This window comes from Bison bison, unplaced genomic scaffold, assembly GCF_000754665.1.
Source record: "Bison bison bison isolate TAMUID 2011002044 unplaced genomic scaffold, Bison_UMD1.0 scf7180017864461, whole genome shotgun sequence".
Classification (NCBI taxonomy): domain Eukaryota; kingdom Metazoa; phylum Chordata; class Mammalia; order Artiodactyla; family Bovidae; genus Bison; species Bison bison.
In genome coordinates, this window is record NW_011495023.1 from 18,549,961 (window position 1) to 18,565,344 (window position 15,384).

General features: G+C 36.3%; 1 protein-coding gene across 3 annotated transcripts in view; it reads right to left on the reverse strand.

Annotated features, from left to right (window-relative positions):
* The window catches only part of WAC (WW domain containing adaptor with coiled-coil), a 78,149-nt gene that overhangs the window by 22,416 nt on the left and 40,349 nt on the right, over positions 1-15,384 (reverse strand). For 2 of the 3 annotated variants that reach the window (XM_010860033.1, XM_010860032.1), the window contains exons 2-5: positions 12,538-12,644; positions 8,166-8,281; positions 7,495-7,607; positions 2,884-3,192 (exon numbers count right to left, since the gene is read on the reverse strand). In XM_010860033.1, coding sequence (XP_010858335.1) covers positions 2,884-3,192; positions 7,495-7,607; positions 8,166-8,281; positions 12,538-12,644 — 645 coding nt within the window. The remainder of the gene's footprint in view (positions 1-2,883; positions 3,193-7,494; positions 7,608-8,165; positions 8,282-12,537; positions 12,645-15,384) is intronic. The other variant, XM_010860034.1, reaches the window with a different exon arrangement.

Below are 15,384 nucleotides of genomic sequence, written 5' to 3' on the forward strand. Positions count from 1 at the left end.
ATGTCTCAATTGAGGGGAAAAAAAAGTATTTCAAATTAATGGACCTTTTTACAAATTTAGACTAACTGGAAAACAATCTGAAAAGATGCAAATTGTTACACAATTTATTTAAGGGAATAATATTGTTTCAATTCACATGCAAGGGGAAGTACTATTTTCCTTATACACACAGGCAATTCCAAGGTTATCAGGTTGCTTTCTAGAAGCTTAAAATTATATGTAAAATTCTCACATAAAGTTTGTGATCAGCAAAGACACTCTGTAGAATTTAAACATGATTTGTAATCTGTTTCATGAGGTACAATTTTATGGAAAGAACATGGATTTTGGAGAAACCGCATCTTACACAATACGTTCAGACTTCAGCAATGTTCAAGCTTTTCATAGCTAACAGACAATTCTTTTCCTCACAATGTTGTTCTAAAGAATAAAATGTAATCAAAATATTTAGCACCAAACTAGGTATAGTTTACTTTTTATTATGTTAAGTTTCTCAGGAATGGTGCTTGAAGCTTTGAAGGAGGGCAGGGAGTGAAAAAAAGTACAAAAAGCAATAAATCATAATGTCTAACCCTACACAGGACAGTCTAATTGAAGGAACTAAAATAATAAAGTGGTAAGTGCAATAACAGACCAGAAGAAAAGTGTTTGAGAGGTTAACTGACACTGAGAACAGAAGGACATCATAGCTGGCTCTGAAAAAAAGAGTCCTGAGTTCAACAGAACAGGAATGGAGCAAAGGATATATCCTTTTCTGCAAACGATCAAACCATAGAAGAGCATAATGTGATCAAGTATAAGCTTTTAGCAGATGAATTATATAGAGAATGTAAGAGTAAAATACTGGAGGATCAAGCTAGTTAAGACAGATGCAATCAGACTGTCAAGGACTTGCTATTGTCTTACTGAGAAGTATGAACTTTGATCCTTTGGATAAAACCACTAGAAAATTTTAAGCCAAGAAAGAACACAACCCAGTATAATGATGTCAATGCTAAGTGCACAGACTGGGTAGAAGTTATCACAATTATCAGTTATCACACACACACAGTTACCAGAGCACAGCAGTTATCAGAGGTTATTTCAAGAGCCATGATCTGAGTCTCATGGCAGTGGCAGTAGCAAGAGGAAGGACATACACGAATAAAATCTGGAAGAATCCAAGAGTTGTTGATGGATGGGTAAGGGTAGAAGGCCAAGAATGTTAAAGAACACAGAGTAGTTGGGAGGATAGTGTTATCGCTGAGAACCTGCAAATTAGGGGAAAGGAAGGCATTTGGTACATGTTAACTTCTGGATACCAACTACTTAGATAAAGAAGCAGACATGTGTGTGAGTTAGAAATAAAGATTTGGGAGTTACTTATGTAGACAAAGTAGTCCTAAGAATTGCCAGCCAGCAAATGAGAACATGTTAGGGGGAAGAAAAAAGAAAAGTAACACAGTAAGAGACTAAACTCTATTGACATTTAAGGAGCAAGAAGAGAAGAATGGGGAAATTGAACAGCAGCAGTATTCTAGAAGTCAGGGAAGAAAAGAATTCCAAGATGAAGGTAAGAGCTGAAAAAAAGGCTGTTAAATGAACAAGAGGTAAAATGAGATAAATACCAAAGATCTTTTTTAAGGCCAAAGGATTTTTTTTTCAAACTGAGAAAGGCTTTTAAAAATAAAATGTTCTGTAACCAAAATATAACTGACAAAACTGGAAAACCAAACTTCCTTTAGAAAGTACTACTAACTAACAATTAATGCATTAAATCATATTTTCTAAGAAATTCTCTTAGAAATTTAGTTCTGCATCAGGGCAAATATAACTTGTACAATGAATTCTGATACACCATCTTTGGGGAATTTGACAACATTTGGAATACCCTGCTTATGTACTATGCACTATATGATAAAGCATGGTTTAATAATGTGTAAAAACTGCTACAGGGGAAGTTCAAACAACATACATAAAAGGAGAAGAAACTAGAAGCGAAAGAAACCCAAATACTTAAATCCTTTGTCAACAAATTAAGTCAGTGTGAAACAGTGGGCCAGATATTACAGTAAAAGCTTAAACACTCAATAGGTCCTTGTCACATCTCCTAAACCCAAACGAAAGAAAAATTCCTCAACGGTTTACCGATGCTAATCTGCTAATGAGTCTAGTCATGAGAGTGATGTGTTTACTTAATGCCTTTAAATTTCCTTAGTTTCATAAAACAGTGTTAAGTCTGGGACTGTGACTGGCCTATACAAATATGCTTATCCCATCACCGTGCTTCCCATTATCCATCATCTCCCAATTTTTTTTCTAACTTTTTTGAACATTCTATGGTTATTAGCACAGAGCTGGAATTTGGGTTGCAAATTTTAACCTCTTCTTTCAACTAAGTCCTAATTCAGACATAAAACTCCTTATCTTATGGCCCATAACTCAGCTGTCTAATTCACAAACTGAAACCAACAGCTGCGTGTTATGTGAAAAATGACAAGTTTTTAAATGTCTCTCTTCGTATTAAATTTTAAGTGAAAACTGAGACAACTTCTAGAGTAAATCATGAAGACAATTATCACAAAACACCCAAAATTACTTTTATACAAGTGTGATGGGACACTCATTTAGCTTTAGCAAGTTGTTTTATCCATTACTGTTATAAATTAAGCACTTGACTTCAAAGTGTTAAATGCAAAACCAGTTCTGAGGCTCCATAATTAAAAATAAAGAGAAAAAAACTAATTACAGCTAACTCAAGATCTAATCTATGCAGTAACATTCTAAAAGACTTTTTAAACGAATTTATAATTCAGAGTCTCACTGAAGCTGACGGAAATCATGTCATATAATCAGAAACTCACACTACAGTTCAACGTGCAGCATCTAGTAATAACGGCATACCTTTTCTTTCTGTTCTCTGAGCAGGGACAGAAGATGTGGGTGTAGGCAGTTTTGATAAAGTAGATGCTCCATTAGCATCAAATGATTTCTTTGGCTGGTGATCAGACTGTAGCGTAAATGGACTAGAAGGAACAGTGCTTGGGGTAGCAGTTGGATGAACCACTGGTTTGATGGGGTGCTGTACTGGCGTAGAACTACTGTGAGTCTCTGCTCTTGGCAGTCTGTAGTCTCTGTCATTGTGTCTGCTTGTCTGAGACAAAATATTCTGTGGGAGCAAACTACTGGCATCACTGGAATGCTTGTCTTCCACTTTAGTTCAGAGTTCGGAAAAAGAGATGTCGGAATGACGGAAGGGGGAAGAAAAAAGATTACGTTAGAATCCTGTCTTTAACATCAGCTAATTTAGCAACATACTTGTACTTACATCTTTTCTATAAAACTGCAAGCCCAGTTAGTGTCTGCAGTTTTACCACTAGCATATAAACATCCAAATACTGGAAGAGGAATTTCAGATCGACTATAAATATTAATTCTATACTCAGATTTCAAGTGGGCTACTAGTTTTGGGGGATTCTTTAGAACCACACCATAGTTCAAACAGAATATTTTTTTTAAAAGATCAATATATGGATTTATAACATTTTACTCAAATTAAAAAAAAATATTTTAAAAACAGAAAAAGCAAATGATCCATTCTTTTAAAATATGGATCTTGGCTCTAATTGACTGTATCATCCACAGTGGTTCAACTGCAAAGAATTATTACTTTGTTAGCCTGATTTTTCTGAATACTGAAGCAGCTAACTAGTGGGCTCTAAAGTTGTTGGTACTGGGGCTAAAACAACCTCATTTAGGGATGGCTGAATTTGTGAAGAACTCTCCATTCAGTAAGTAAATCAACTCATATTTTAAAAATGCTAACAAATACCAGAGTTAGGTATAAAATCAAGTTATAGATAATGCTATCTGAAAATAGAAGCCCTACATCTGCAGCAAAGTCAGAAAAATATACTTATGTTAAAAACAGATTCTCTTCCAACTTAAAGCCACAAAAATAAATTTTAAACTCAAAATACTTTTGCTTTTGCAAAATAAGTACAAAAGAAGGAAAATCTGAACAATCACAGTTAAAGAAAATCTATATTTATCAAAAATTCTCCGGCCTAAATTACAATAGTCTCCCCAGTAACTAAAGGATTAAAGCAACTTCCACGCAGAAAAACATCTTAAGATTCAAGCACGTGATTACCAAAGGATGCCCTCCCTGTTGAATACAGTGTTATTTTTTTCCAATTCATGGTTCCTCCAAGTCTAGAGACCACAAGAGCACAAAGAAGGAAGTATGCTTAAACTACAAGTCAGTTTTCAAGTTGGCAATGTACACCTTCTAACATTATAGCCAAATAAAAGGTACTGGGTATAGTACTGGATACTGTAAAAAAAAAAAAAAAAACAACAAAAACTTTAGTCATTATCAAAACAAGGTCTTCTGACTTGAAGACTTAATGAAAATCAGGGTTACAAAAGATGTATTTATTACTGTACCAGAAAAAGACTGAGCTGCCACATCAGATCACAAACATCTGCTCCATGATATTAAATTATCAGTAAACTATCAATTTGAGTGCATATACAACTTAAAAGTTTATTCTAAAGTTTCTTCCTGAAAATAACACTACCACAAGCTTTTAGAGATAGATTTAACAGTTTAAAAAAAAAACAAAAACAAAACATGCCCAATTCCCATCAACCTTGTCACTTTCCTCATGAAGGAAATGCCCTTTGTTCTGTATGACTACAGCCAAAATGTATTCAGATGAAAATTAAAGATACTTCTCACATGTGTAAACTTTGGGGGTGAGGGGGGGACACAGCAGCAAAATCATAGCAAATGAGAATGCTACGGCCCCAACAGTTTTCTATTACTCACAACTCAAGACGAAACACGGTTCAAGTGACTTGATCTGCACATCCCCACAACAGGAACACTAAGCAAGTGTCTGGAAACACGATTGTCACGACTGGGGCGAGGAGAGGAGTGCCACTGGGATCTTATGTGTGGAGGTGGGAACAAGCTCTACATTCTACAACAGAGGACAGAATCCACCAAGAATGACCTGACCCAGAATGTCAGTAGTGTCACTGTTGAACACACCAAGGTAAAGTTTCTCTAACCACAGACCAATCACTCTACGAGGCATAGATTAAAGATTAAAAATCAAACAAAACACAATACAACCACATCAGTGCAATTACAGTAGCAGCGATATCAAATTTAAAATTTCACCTATACAACTTCAGTGTCAAATTGTGGATTATTTGCAACACTGCCAAAAAACCCAAAACCCCAAAATGCTCTTAAAAATCCTTTCTTCTACCTTTCTCTCTTTACATGTAAAGTGTTCCCAATCCTCCTGCTCCCTGCTCCACACCTCTTTAGTGGGCTGTTAGGAAGAACAAAGCTTTAAGTGCTACCTTACATGCATACCAATGTACCAGACACAGAGGAAACTCTCCCAGCAGTTTTTGGTAGACAAAGTACTTCAAAGGCTTAATAGAAGTAGAAGCAGAAGTAGAAGCAGCAATACAGCTAAAACCCTTTCTCAAACATTGTAAACTCAAAAAGTGTAATATATGACTACATTTCAACACAAACACAGACCCACTCTCCTCCTCTACACTTCTAGGAATTTAACTAAGTTATCCGGTAAGTGGGCAAGCACAGGATAGCAGCACTGTTTACTGTAGGAAAAAGCTGAAAACCATACCAGTCTCCACAGACAGAGGATTATCTACCGGACATGAGCATGTCCAAAAAACATGTTGAGCATGCAGTCAACATAATAAAAGTTAAATTATAAAATGACAAGCAAATATATGTTTGGAAAAAAAAAAAAATTTTTTTTTTTTTGGCAGTGCCTTAAGTCATGCAGAATCATAGTTCCTCAACCAGCGATCAAACCCCTGCTCCCTGCAGTGGAAGCACAAGTCTTAACCACTGGATCGCCTGGGAAGTCCTATATCCTTGAAACATTATTGAGTAGAAGAAAAGGTTAAGAACAGTAACATAATCTGATTTTGATATAAAATACATACACATGTAGTTTTATATACTATTATATGCAGCTAGAAAATAAGTTTATGTCTCCAAGTGTTCCTGAATCATGAGATTAAAATATTTTCCCTCTTTCATTTTTAGTAACAAACACGTCTAACTTCTGAAATCATAAGGAAGAAAAACTGACTTCACTTCCGAAAGTAAAAACAAGACAGAGATAATTTTTAAAAAAAACTATGGTTTTATTTTCTTAAAGATATTTTTTAAGCAGACAAAACTTGTATTTTCACTTCTGTCAACGTTTCTATTAGATCTCTAATTACCCGCAAGGGAGGACAAGTGCCTAGGTTATTTTGGAGGAACAGACACACTAGACGGTAATCTTTTCCTCTCTGGAAATCACCAGCCTCTTGTGTGGAGAGGCCCACCCTAATAACTAAAGTATGTTACCTTTACACCCAACTAGCCACTCTCCTGGATGCCCATAATTTATTCAAGAGGACCACAAGCTGGGCACTATGTATTTTTTAATCTGGAAGGAAAAGCCACTCATTTTTAGTTATTCACCAAAAGTCAGTTACTTAAGTAAAATGAGACTACAACCAAAGTCTTCTGTATCAAAATACAATATTCTTAATTTCTTAGAGTACCTTAAACCATCTTCTAAAACTCAAGTACAATTTAATATAACAAATTTAATGTTTCCAGAAACACATTTTAAACATTCAGCCCTACAGAACTATATTATCTGTTTCACCTTTAATTTTTCCCATCAAAAGTTCAATATCCTTTATTGGGACCAAATATATACCTACTTTTTTGAGTTACAGAATGAGAACTCAAATATGCTTAAGTCTAAGAATTTCCAAAACACATCTTAAAATTCTCAAAACTTGATAAAGAGCCTAAGAATTCTATGTGGCATTTAAATTTTATTCTGGGCAAGACAAGTCACTGGGAATAGAACATATGTGGTAAAATCTTTAAATTCAAACTTTACTTGAATTAAAAAAAATAAATTTATGTTACCCATATTGTTCAACTTGGACAAAATCTGACCTTAAGAGAACATGAAGGTATGCCCACAGTACAGAGATAGCACACAGATCTATGATCATTATGAAACCATTTCCAGATACAAGGATAAACAAGTTTTCTCACTGGCAACACAAGAACAGGCATTTCATGTCACTATCTGTGTACCTTTGATTTAATTATTAGACTGAAATCCAGGAAGGTTTGCAGTGTCCAGTTTAAATGGGGGGAGAGGGGTGTTGCGGCAGCATGAAATTTTACTTTTTAACCAACTCAGTGGCATCATAGCCATTATGAGTAGTGATGAATACACAGGTGTATTCATTCTACTATGTACTATTATATACTCTTTCCCTTTTCAAGAAACAAAATAATGTAGGTTACAAGGACAGATCCAGCATAAAAAACCTGTTATGTTTCTAACTATTTTACATTATAAGTGGCAATGCACATATATCTGTAAACTACTGGAATGAATCAAACACTACATTAGTTCAAAGAAAAAAATTAATACTTACTTCCACTGGCAAACCCACTAGTGGCTGTTGCTTGCATCACCTCTCTTCTGTAATCTCTATCTTTTGGGAAGCTATTAACTGCCATCTTGTTTGCTTCTTTTTGTCTCTGTTCTCTAAAAATAAAAAATAAACCCATAAAAATTACAACAGATACAATGAACCTACACAACATTCTGGTCAAATGCTTAAGGAAACAGTACACTGAACATCAAAGAACAAAGCAGTGATGTCATGTAACTGGTGTGGGACCTGGGACACAGCAACAACAGTAATGCTTCTCACTGACGGCAACATTACACTGATTATTTACATGCCATGAACCCCACAACTCAACACGGTAACAATAATTCTACATTCTACATGACGGAAACACTGTCCTACAAGATGAAGAATTCGAATACAAATTATAGAAAAGATGAATAAATGTAGATCAATATGTTTTAAAATTAAATATACTGTTTACAAGGACCTTGTGAACAGCTGCTCATCTGTCCTAGTTTTTTGGTTTTTTAAGAGAAATTATGGAAAACACAGACAATGGTCAACATTTCAATTAAGTAGAGAAGTGATGAATAGCACACTAAGAAACCTAAATGTAGAATGTTTAGCATCCTAAGATGTTAGCCTGTAGAATCAAGAATGAGAAATACTGTTCAATTAAGCACAAATACCTTTCAAGCCACTCTTTTGGTTTTTCCCATTGTGAAACTTCTGTTCGACAATTATAGTAGTATTTTTTCCCAGAAGAGCTAATATGCTCAGACCAGTCATCTGCAGAATCATAAGGCTTAAAAAAAATTAGAAAATGTTAATGTAATCATTTGATATATGAAGAATGTAAATGGTTTTATAAGCACACATAGGGGAAAAGACCTGAGACAAAGGTGCCCTCATCTGAGATGGAATCATCTGCATGTACACTTAAGGAGCTCTTAGTCTAAGAAAACCTTCAACTGTAACAATGGTACACTCTATAAAGTATCAAATTAAACAGTTCAGTATCTTTACTAGGTACAAGAAAGACATGAAATTAATATCATACTGACCTTAGAAAAGCATTACAAAACCCCCATTAACACAATTTTAACTGCTGAAGTCTAGTCATACAGAGAATCCACTCAACTGACTGACCTGATGGCATAAAAGCACATCAGTTCTGAACACTTTAAGGCACAACAGTAATCTGTGTAACAGAGAACAACCTGCTTGTATTCACTGTTACTTAGTGGGGGATAAAAGCATACACAAGAAAGCTTCAGTATAAAGACGGGATATTAAAAGCTATGAATTTGCTCCAGCTTCACAATCCACAAGACATGTCAAGTATTAACTGAACTTGTCTCACACAACATACAGGATCATCAGCAGTACTCATTTTCCCAGAACTAAAATTGCTCTGTCTTAGTTCTCAGATACAGTCTCTTGCTGGTCATTTCATAGACACTATAAAATTATCATGAAATTAAAAATTACCTGAAAGGCCCAGTTCTCATGGAACTAATCTCAACAATGTAATGTTTAACTGCCTGCACTGGCTCCAGGAAATCTGGTAGAAATCCTAGTATTATATGAATTTACTGATAGCTGTTTACCAAGGAGCTCTGAGATTAAAATGAAGCAAAGGTTATACTTTGGGAGTTCATCCTTCTTCCTTGCTCACCACTGTGCAGAGGGACACAATTTGAACACTTCAGGAAATGAATTCTTATGCACTGCGTATTCAGCTTGAATTCAGCACATAGGAACAAGCTGAGAGAACATGTCCATACATCACAAAACTAATGAGTGATAGAAGAAAAGACCAAAACTCAGGTTTCCGGGTACCTATTATTTCCACTAAATCAACACCAATTTTGGAAATATCACAACAATTTTGAGCATAGCTTAAGAACACTGCAGATTCTGCTCTCAGGCTATTTCAAAATTGTGAAGCTGCTGGAAATCAGCCCAGTGCTTCCAAATCTCTAGAGATCAGGGGAGAGTCAACTCTCAACACCCACCCGACTCTAGCCAGGAGAAGGCTTCACCAGGCTGCAGGAACCCAATCCAGAAGGCAAAATTCAAAAGGGTTCTTCTCTACCATCTACCACCCCCTAGATCTAAATTATTATGCTAACAAAGCCCTCTATGGATGTATTTGCAAGATTTGGTTTGCTGGGCAGGTGATTACATGGAATTTACTAGTTCGGTCTAAAGAGGTTGAAGGAGATTTGGTCTAAAGGCTGACAGAGGACACCAGAGTAGAACAGAAAGGTCTAAGCCAGTGCTCTTCAAAAGTGATGGTTATGCAAACTGTGACCTGTCCTGGAGGAGACATCAGAATATATATCAACACACTGCTTCCCGAGCCCAAGGTCTTGTTTTAAAAAACAAACATATACCATAGCTCAACTAAAGAGTGTATTTAATGACAACTAATTTCCGTTGTGGCACAACCTGCAGGACAGTGAGTTAAAAGTTCACAGACGAGAAGCTTGAAGAGCACGGGTCTATCAAATCCTAGGTTAGTACAAGTTAATATCTTACTTAACAAAATGCGCTCCAGGGTACAGCATTACAATCACATACTAGCAATTAAGTTCATCTTCTCCACCCTATTTCTATCCCTCAAAACAGGTTAAGGAAGAAACTTTTAAAGAAACAAGGAAATTATTTAAATGCTGATATGCAAAAGCAGGTGTTAAATGTTTTTCCCATTGTATTATTTTCCACTTTACTGAGGTATAATTGACAAATATAAGATATTTTATTTAACCTGGGTTAAAATAATCTTTTTTTTTAAACCTGGGCTACCTAATATTCATCAATGCATCTCTTTCATTACAAAAATATTAATGAATGGTGATTTTATATTTTACTTTACTACTCAAAAAAAAAAGTCCATTAGAAGTGATTTTAAGACATAGTTTGAAAGTAACCTTCAGATTACTTCAGATTGCTAATGTTCAAAAGCCAGCTTCTCAGGTAACATTAAAATCAGTTTGTAAAAAAATGCCATGCCCACTGGGTACATTATGATGAGAAAGACTACCACTTGAAGGTTAATTATATACCTAGAGTTGAAATTTACAGAAAGGGGAACCTTGATTCTAAAAACACATGACATTTAATCCCTGTTCTGTTGCCACTCACATACTGAAATCCCCTGACACCCTTTAGAATCCGGATGTTGCAAACTTTCTGATGCCCATTATTTATGCTGATTTCATTATGCCAATCTATTTCCTGAAAATCAAGATAATCAGAAACTGTTTTTCCTGAATAAAGAATTTTTTTTCACCAAAACAATGTCCACATGGCCCGCCTCTGTCCTACCAGCAGATGAATACAAAATCTAAATAGTCAGTGATGAAGGGAACATGAGGTTAGTGCTAGACTGTTAAATTAATGGGGCTATTTTTCACAAAAATGGATACTCATTGTAAAATATTGAGTATATTTCTTAGTGAAAATGATTCAGTAGAAGCAGTGTGATGATAACACCTGTGAAAGTTTATCAAGCTGCTGTCTGGATCTCAATACCATCCTTCTATGTTCTGTGATGCTAAGGCTGGGACAATGCAAATTACTTTCTACTTAGCCAGCTGGCTTTCTGTTAAGAGTCTGCCAATACCAGACATTAGAGGACTGAAGGGCAGGAGAAAGCAGCCACAGCGGATCCCAGTTTCTAGCTCTCAATCCAGAATCAGAAACTTTCATTATATCCCTCAGAGAACTGTGCTGGGCTCCTCCTCTGAGCAATTAGGTTCTGATAACCCCCAACCTCTTCCTTTTGTTTCCAGTCCTCAAGGGTAATCACTATCTATGCTACTTTTTGTTTTCTGTGTTTGAAATTCTCTGTGCTGAAATAACCAGTATGATTTGTTTTCATAAACAGACCCTAATACTTAAAACTAAGCACAGTGTTTTTTATGAAAATCATTGATGTCCCAATTTTCTCTGGAAATGTACTAATAACACTGATTCAACAAGAAACAAAAAATAATAAACTCCAAGAGTTTTAAATACCACTTAAGGTACGATAACCACCTGAATAACCAAGGCAATGGCTGTAGGATTCAACCAATACTTCCCTGGCCTTTCAGTTAGTTGTCCTTTTGTCCTTCCTGTAACGGATTTTCCACACTGCTATCTGATGGTTTTTAAATTGCAAATATAGCACTTCCCTGACTAGGCCCTTGAGGAACTCTCCACTGCCTTCACGTACAGTCCATGATCCATGGGAAGCAGAAAACGCTGTGTGATCTGACCCCATTCTCTCTGTAACCTGAACTCCTACCATTTCTCCACACCAGCAAAACCTGTGTTCTCCAAACAAAGTGCTTTTTCACACTTCTATGTCTTTGTAGGTGCTGTTCCTTTCCATGCTACACGAATTCCAGATCTCTTCCACTACATGGATTACAGTCAGCCTGTTGGCCAGCACAGCCTCTTCATCCAGGCTCAGTCCCCTCTTGAGGGCTCCCCCAGGACCTTAACATGTACTGATCTAATGGTTTACGGACCTACAGTCAGTCTCCACTTTTTTTTCTGTTCTATACATAAAAAATCTAGCATCTGCTTGGAAAGTTGAAATGTTATTTTTGCATGAATGTATTGAACTTTCATTTGAATCCTAACTTTAAAAAGTTCAAACTACTTCATTAACAATTACTTCATTTTTAGAAAAACCTACAGTACCTCACTGGGTTTGATGCCTTTCAGGACCGAGATCTCTATTATCACTAATGTTTTATAGGGTATAGAATATATAGTAGATATTCAACTTATAGATTTTAATAACAAAAGTTTAAAGATTATGGGGAAAAAAGCTCAAGACACAAGTTTCATAATCTGAAGTTCTTTGTATCTCAAGTATCACAACAGTAAATTTTGCTCCACAAAAGAATGTTAATGAAACAATATCAAGATGGCATATTCAGACTATCCTCAGTTTTAATATTAAAGCTAGCTCATTAGTTCAGGTGCATTAAGATCAACATTGATTTTTAAAAATTTTGCAATATATTCAAAAAACAAAACTGCAAACGTTTATATACTTACTGCATCTGAAGTTTTGCTTGGATTATTGCTTGGATTAGAAGAATGTGAATTTGAACTATGAAGAGCACTGTGGTTGTGTGAATTTTCTTGGGGAGAGTAACTGGTCCCTTTAAAAAATAAAAAGCAAAGACAATTTTAAGTAAGTCATAGCTGATGTTTATACTGGGCTTCTGTCATACTACAGATATATCACTAATTCATCATTGTAAACCTGAATTTTTATCATTTCTAGGAAACTGTAGGTTTTTTTTTTTTTTTAAATTACAAGTTGTATTAAAGACACAACATACATAGAAAAAAGGCCAAAAGTTCCACTAATGAGAGAACAAAAGTGACAATTACCCAATTATCCACTGTCCATGGAATTCTCCAGGCAAGAATAGTGGGCTGAGTTGCCATTCCCTTCCCCAGGGGATCTACCCAACCCAGAGATCAAACCCGGATTTCCTGTATTGCAGGCAGATTCTTTACCATCTGAGCCACTAGGGAAGCCTCAATTATCTAGTAAGTTTTTGCAATTACTTTTCAACTTCTTAAACAGTTTCCACACTTGCTTTTTCAAGTTTTGACAAATTTTAACTAAAACAGTATAAAGTTTTCAAAAGTTAAGTTTCAGGGAAGGTGCTTGCTTTCAAGATGATGAAAATGACATCATATCTCCTCACAACAGGACAGTTGCTTTAAAGTAACTCATGAATTTTATGAACCATGACCATCAGGGATGCCAGTTTTATCTTAAGAAAAGCCAAGATCTAAAAATCCAGACTTGATTAGTAATACAAAAAGCTCCACTACCCAAGTCTAACTGTTAGTATTTCAGTTTCATTCCATCAATTTTTCATCATAAAGGTAACATAATTCAACTTCCCACCTACTCCTTGTCCCAAAAAATGAACTAGCAAGTGGTATGGGGGCTACAAGATAATGAACAAAAGCTGGAAGCAGGAAGAGCAATTTAGATGGTCCAGTGGCCCTGGAAATTAATTAGCAGTCAGAATCAGGGTGGTTATGAGAACAATTGAGTAAGAATTAACTATTTCAATCAACAAGAACAACTACAGACCTACCTTTGTTTTATTGGGCTTTGCTTTACTAAACTTCACAGATACTGAGTTTCGTACAAATTGAAGGTTTGTGTCAATCTTACATCTATCAGTGCTATTTTTCCAACAGCATTGGTTCACTTCTTATCTCTGTGTCACATTTTGGTTAATTCTCATAACATTTCAAATTTGTTCACTGTGATTATCTTTGTTACAGCAATCCGTGGAGAGGGATCTTTGATTTACTACTGAATTTGTTTTGAAACACCACAAACAACACCCACACAAGATGGCAAGCCTAAATGATAAATGTGTGTGTTTTGACTGCTCCCCCATGTCTCCCCTTCTCCACGGGCTGTCAATTTCCCTGAGACACACAGTATTGAAATTAGGCCAGTTAATAACCCTACAATGGCCTCTATGTGCTCAAGTGAAAGGAAGAGTCACATATCTCTCACTTTAACTGAAAAGCTAGACATGGTTAAGCTTACCGGGGAAGGCAGGTTGAAAGCCAAGACAGAAAGCAAATTGGGCCTCTTGCACCAAACAGTTAGCCAATGTGAATGCAGGAGGAAAGTTCCTGCAGGAAAATTAAAAGTGCTACTCCGGTGAACACACGAAGAAAGCACAACAGCATTACTGCTGATGTCGATAAAGTTTGAGTTCAGATGGAGAAAAGATTATACATACTAGCCACAACATTCCCCTAAGCCAAAGCCTAGTGCAGAGCACACTCTTCAATTCTATGAAGGCTGAGAGAGGTGAGGAAACTGCAGCGAAAAGTCTTAAGCCAAGAGGTTGGATCCTGAGGCTGAAGCAAAGAAGTTGCCTCTGTAACACCAAAGTGAAGCCACAAGTGCTGATGTAGAAATTGCAGCAAGTCACCAGGAGATCAAGCTAAAATCTTACATTCATGAAGGTGGCTACACTAAACAACAAAATTTTCAACATAGATTGAAACAGCCTTCTATTACTTTCACGGAGAGAAGTCGTCAATGCCTGGCATCAAAGCTTAAAAGAACAGGCTGACTCTCTCAGGAACTAAGGCAGCTGGCGACTTGAAGTTGAAGCCAATGCTCATTTACCACCTGAAAATCCCAGGACCCTTAAGAACTATGCTAAATCTTCTCTGCCTATAAATGGAACAAAGCCTGAATGACAGCACATCTGTTTACAACATGTTTTCAGCCCACTGTTAAGAAAAAAGACTCCTCTCAAAGTACTAGGGCTAACTGACAATTTGCCTGGTCATCCAAGAGCTTTATGGAAACATACAAGATTCTTGTTGTTTTCATGCCTGGTAACATCTACTGTGCAAGCCCATGGATCAAGGAGTCATTTCAACTTTCTGTTCTTTTTCAGAAATACATTTCATAAAGTTATAATTGCCATAGACGTGAGTCTGACTGACCTAGGTAAAGTAAATTAAATACCCTCTGGAAAGAATTCATCATTCTAGATGCCAGCAAGAACATTTATGATTCATGCACGTTAAGAGGTCAAAATATCAGCATTAACAGGAGTATGGAAAAAGCGCATTCCAACCCTCACAGGTGACTCTGAGACTTGTCAAGACTTCAGTGGAGGAAGGAACTGCAGATGTGGTGGAAACAGCAAGACAACTAGAAGTGGAGCTGCAGATGGGGCTGAACTGCTGCATCTCATGATAAAACCTGAATGGATGAGGAGCTGCTTCCCATGGATGAATAAAGAGGTTTCTTAAGAGCAAAGCTACTGCTGGTAAAGATGTTGTGAAGACTGTTTGAAATGACAAAGGATTTAGAATATTACAAAAATTTGACTG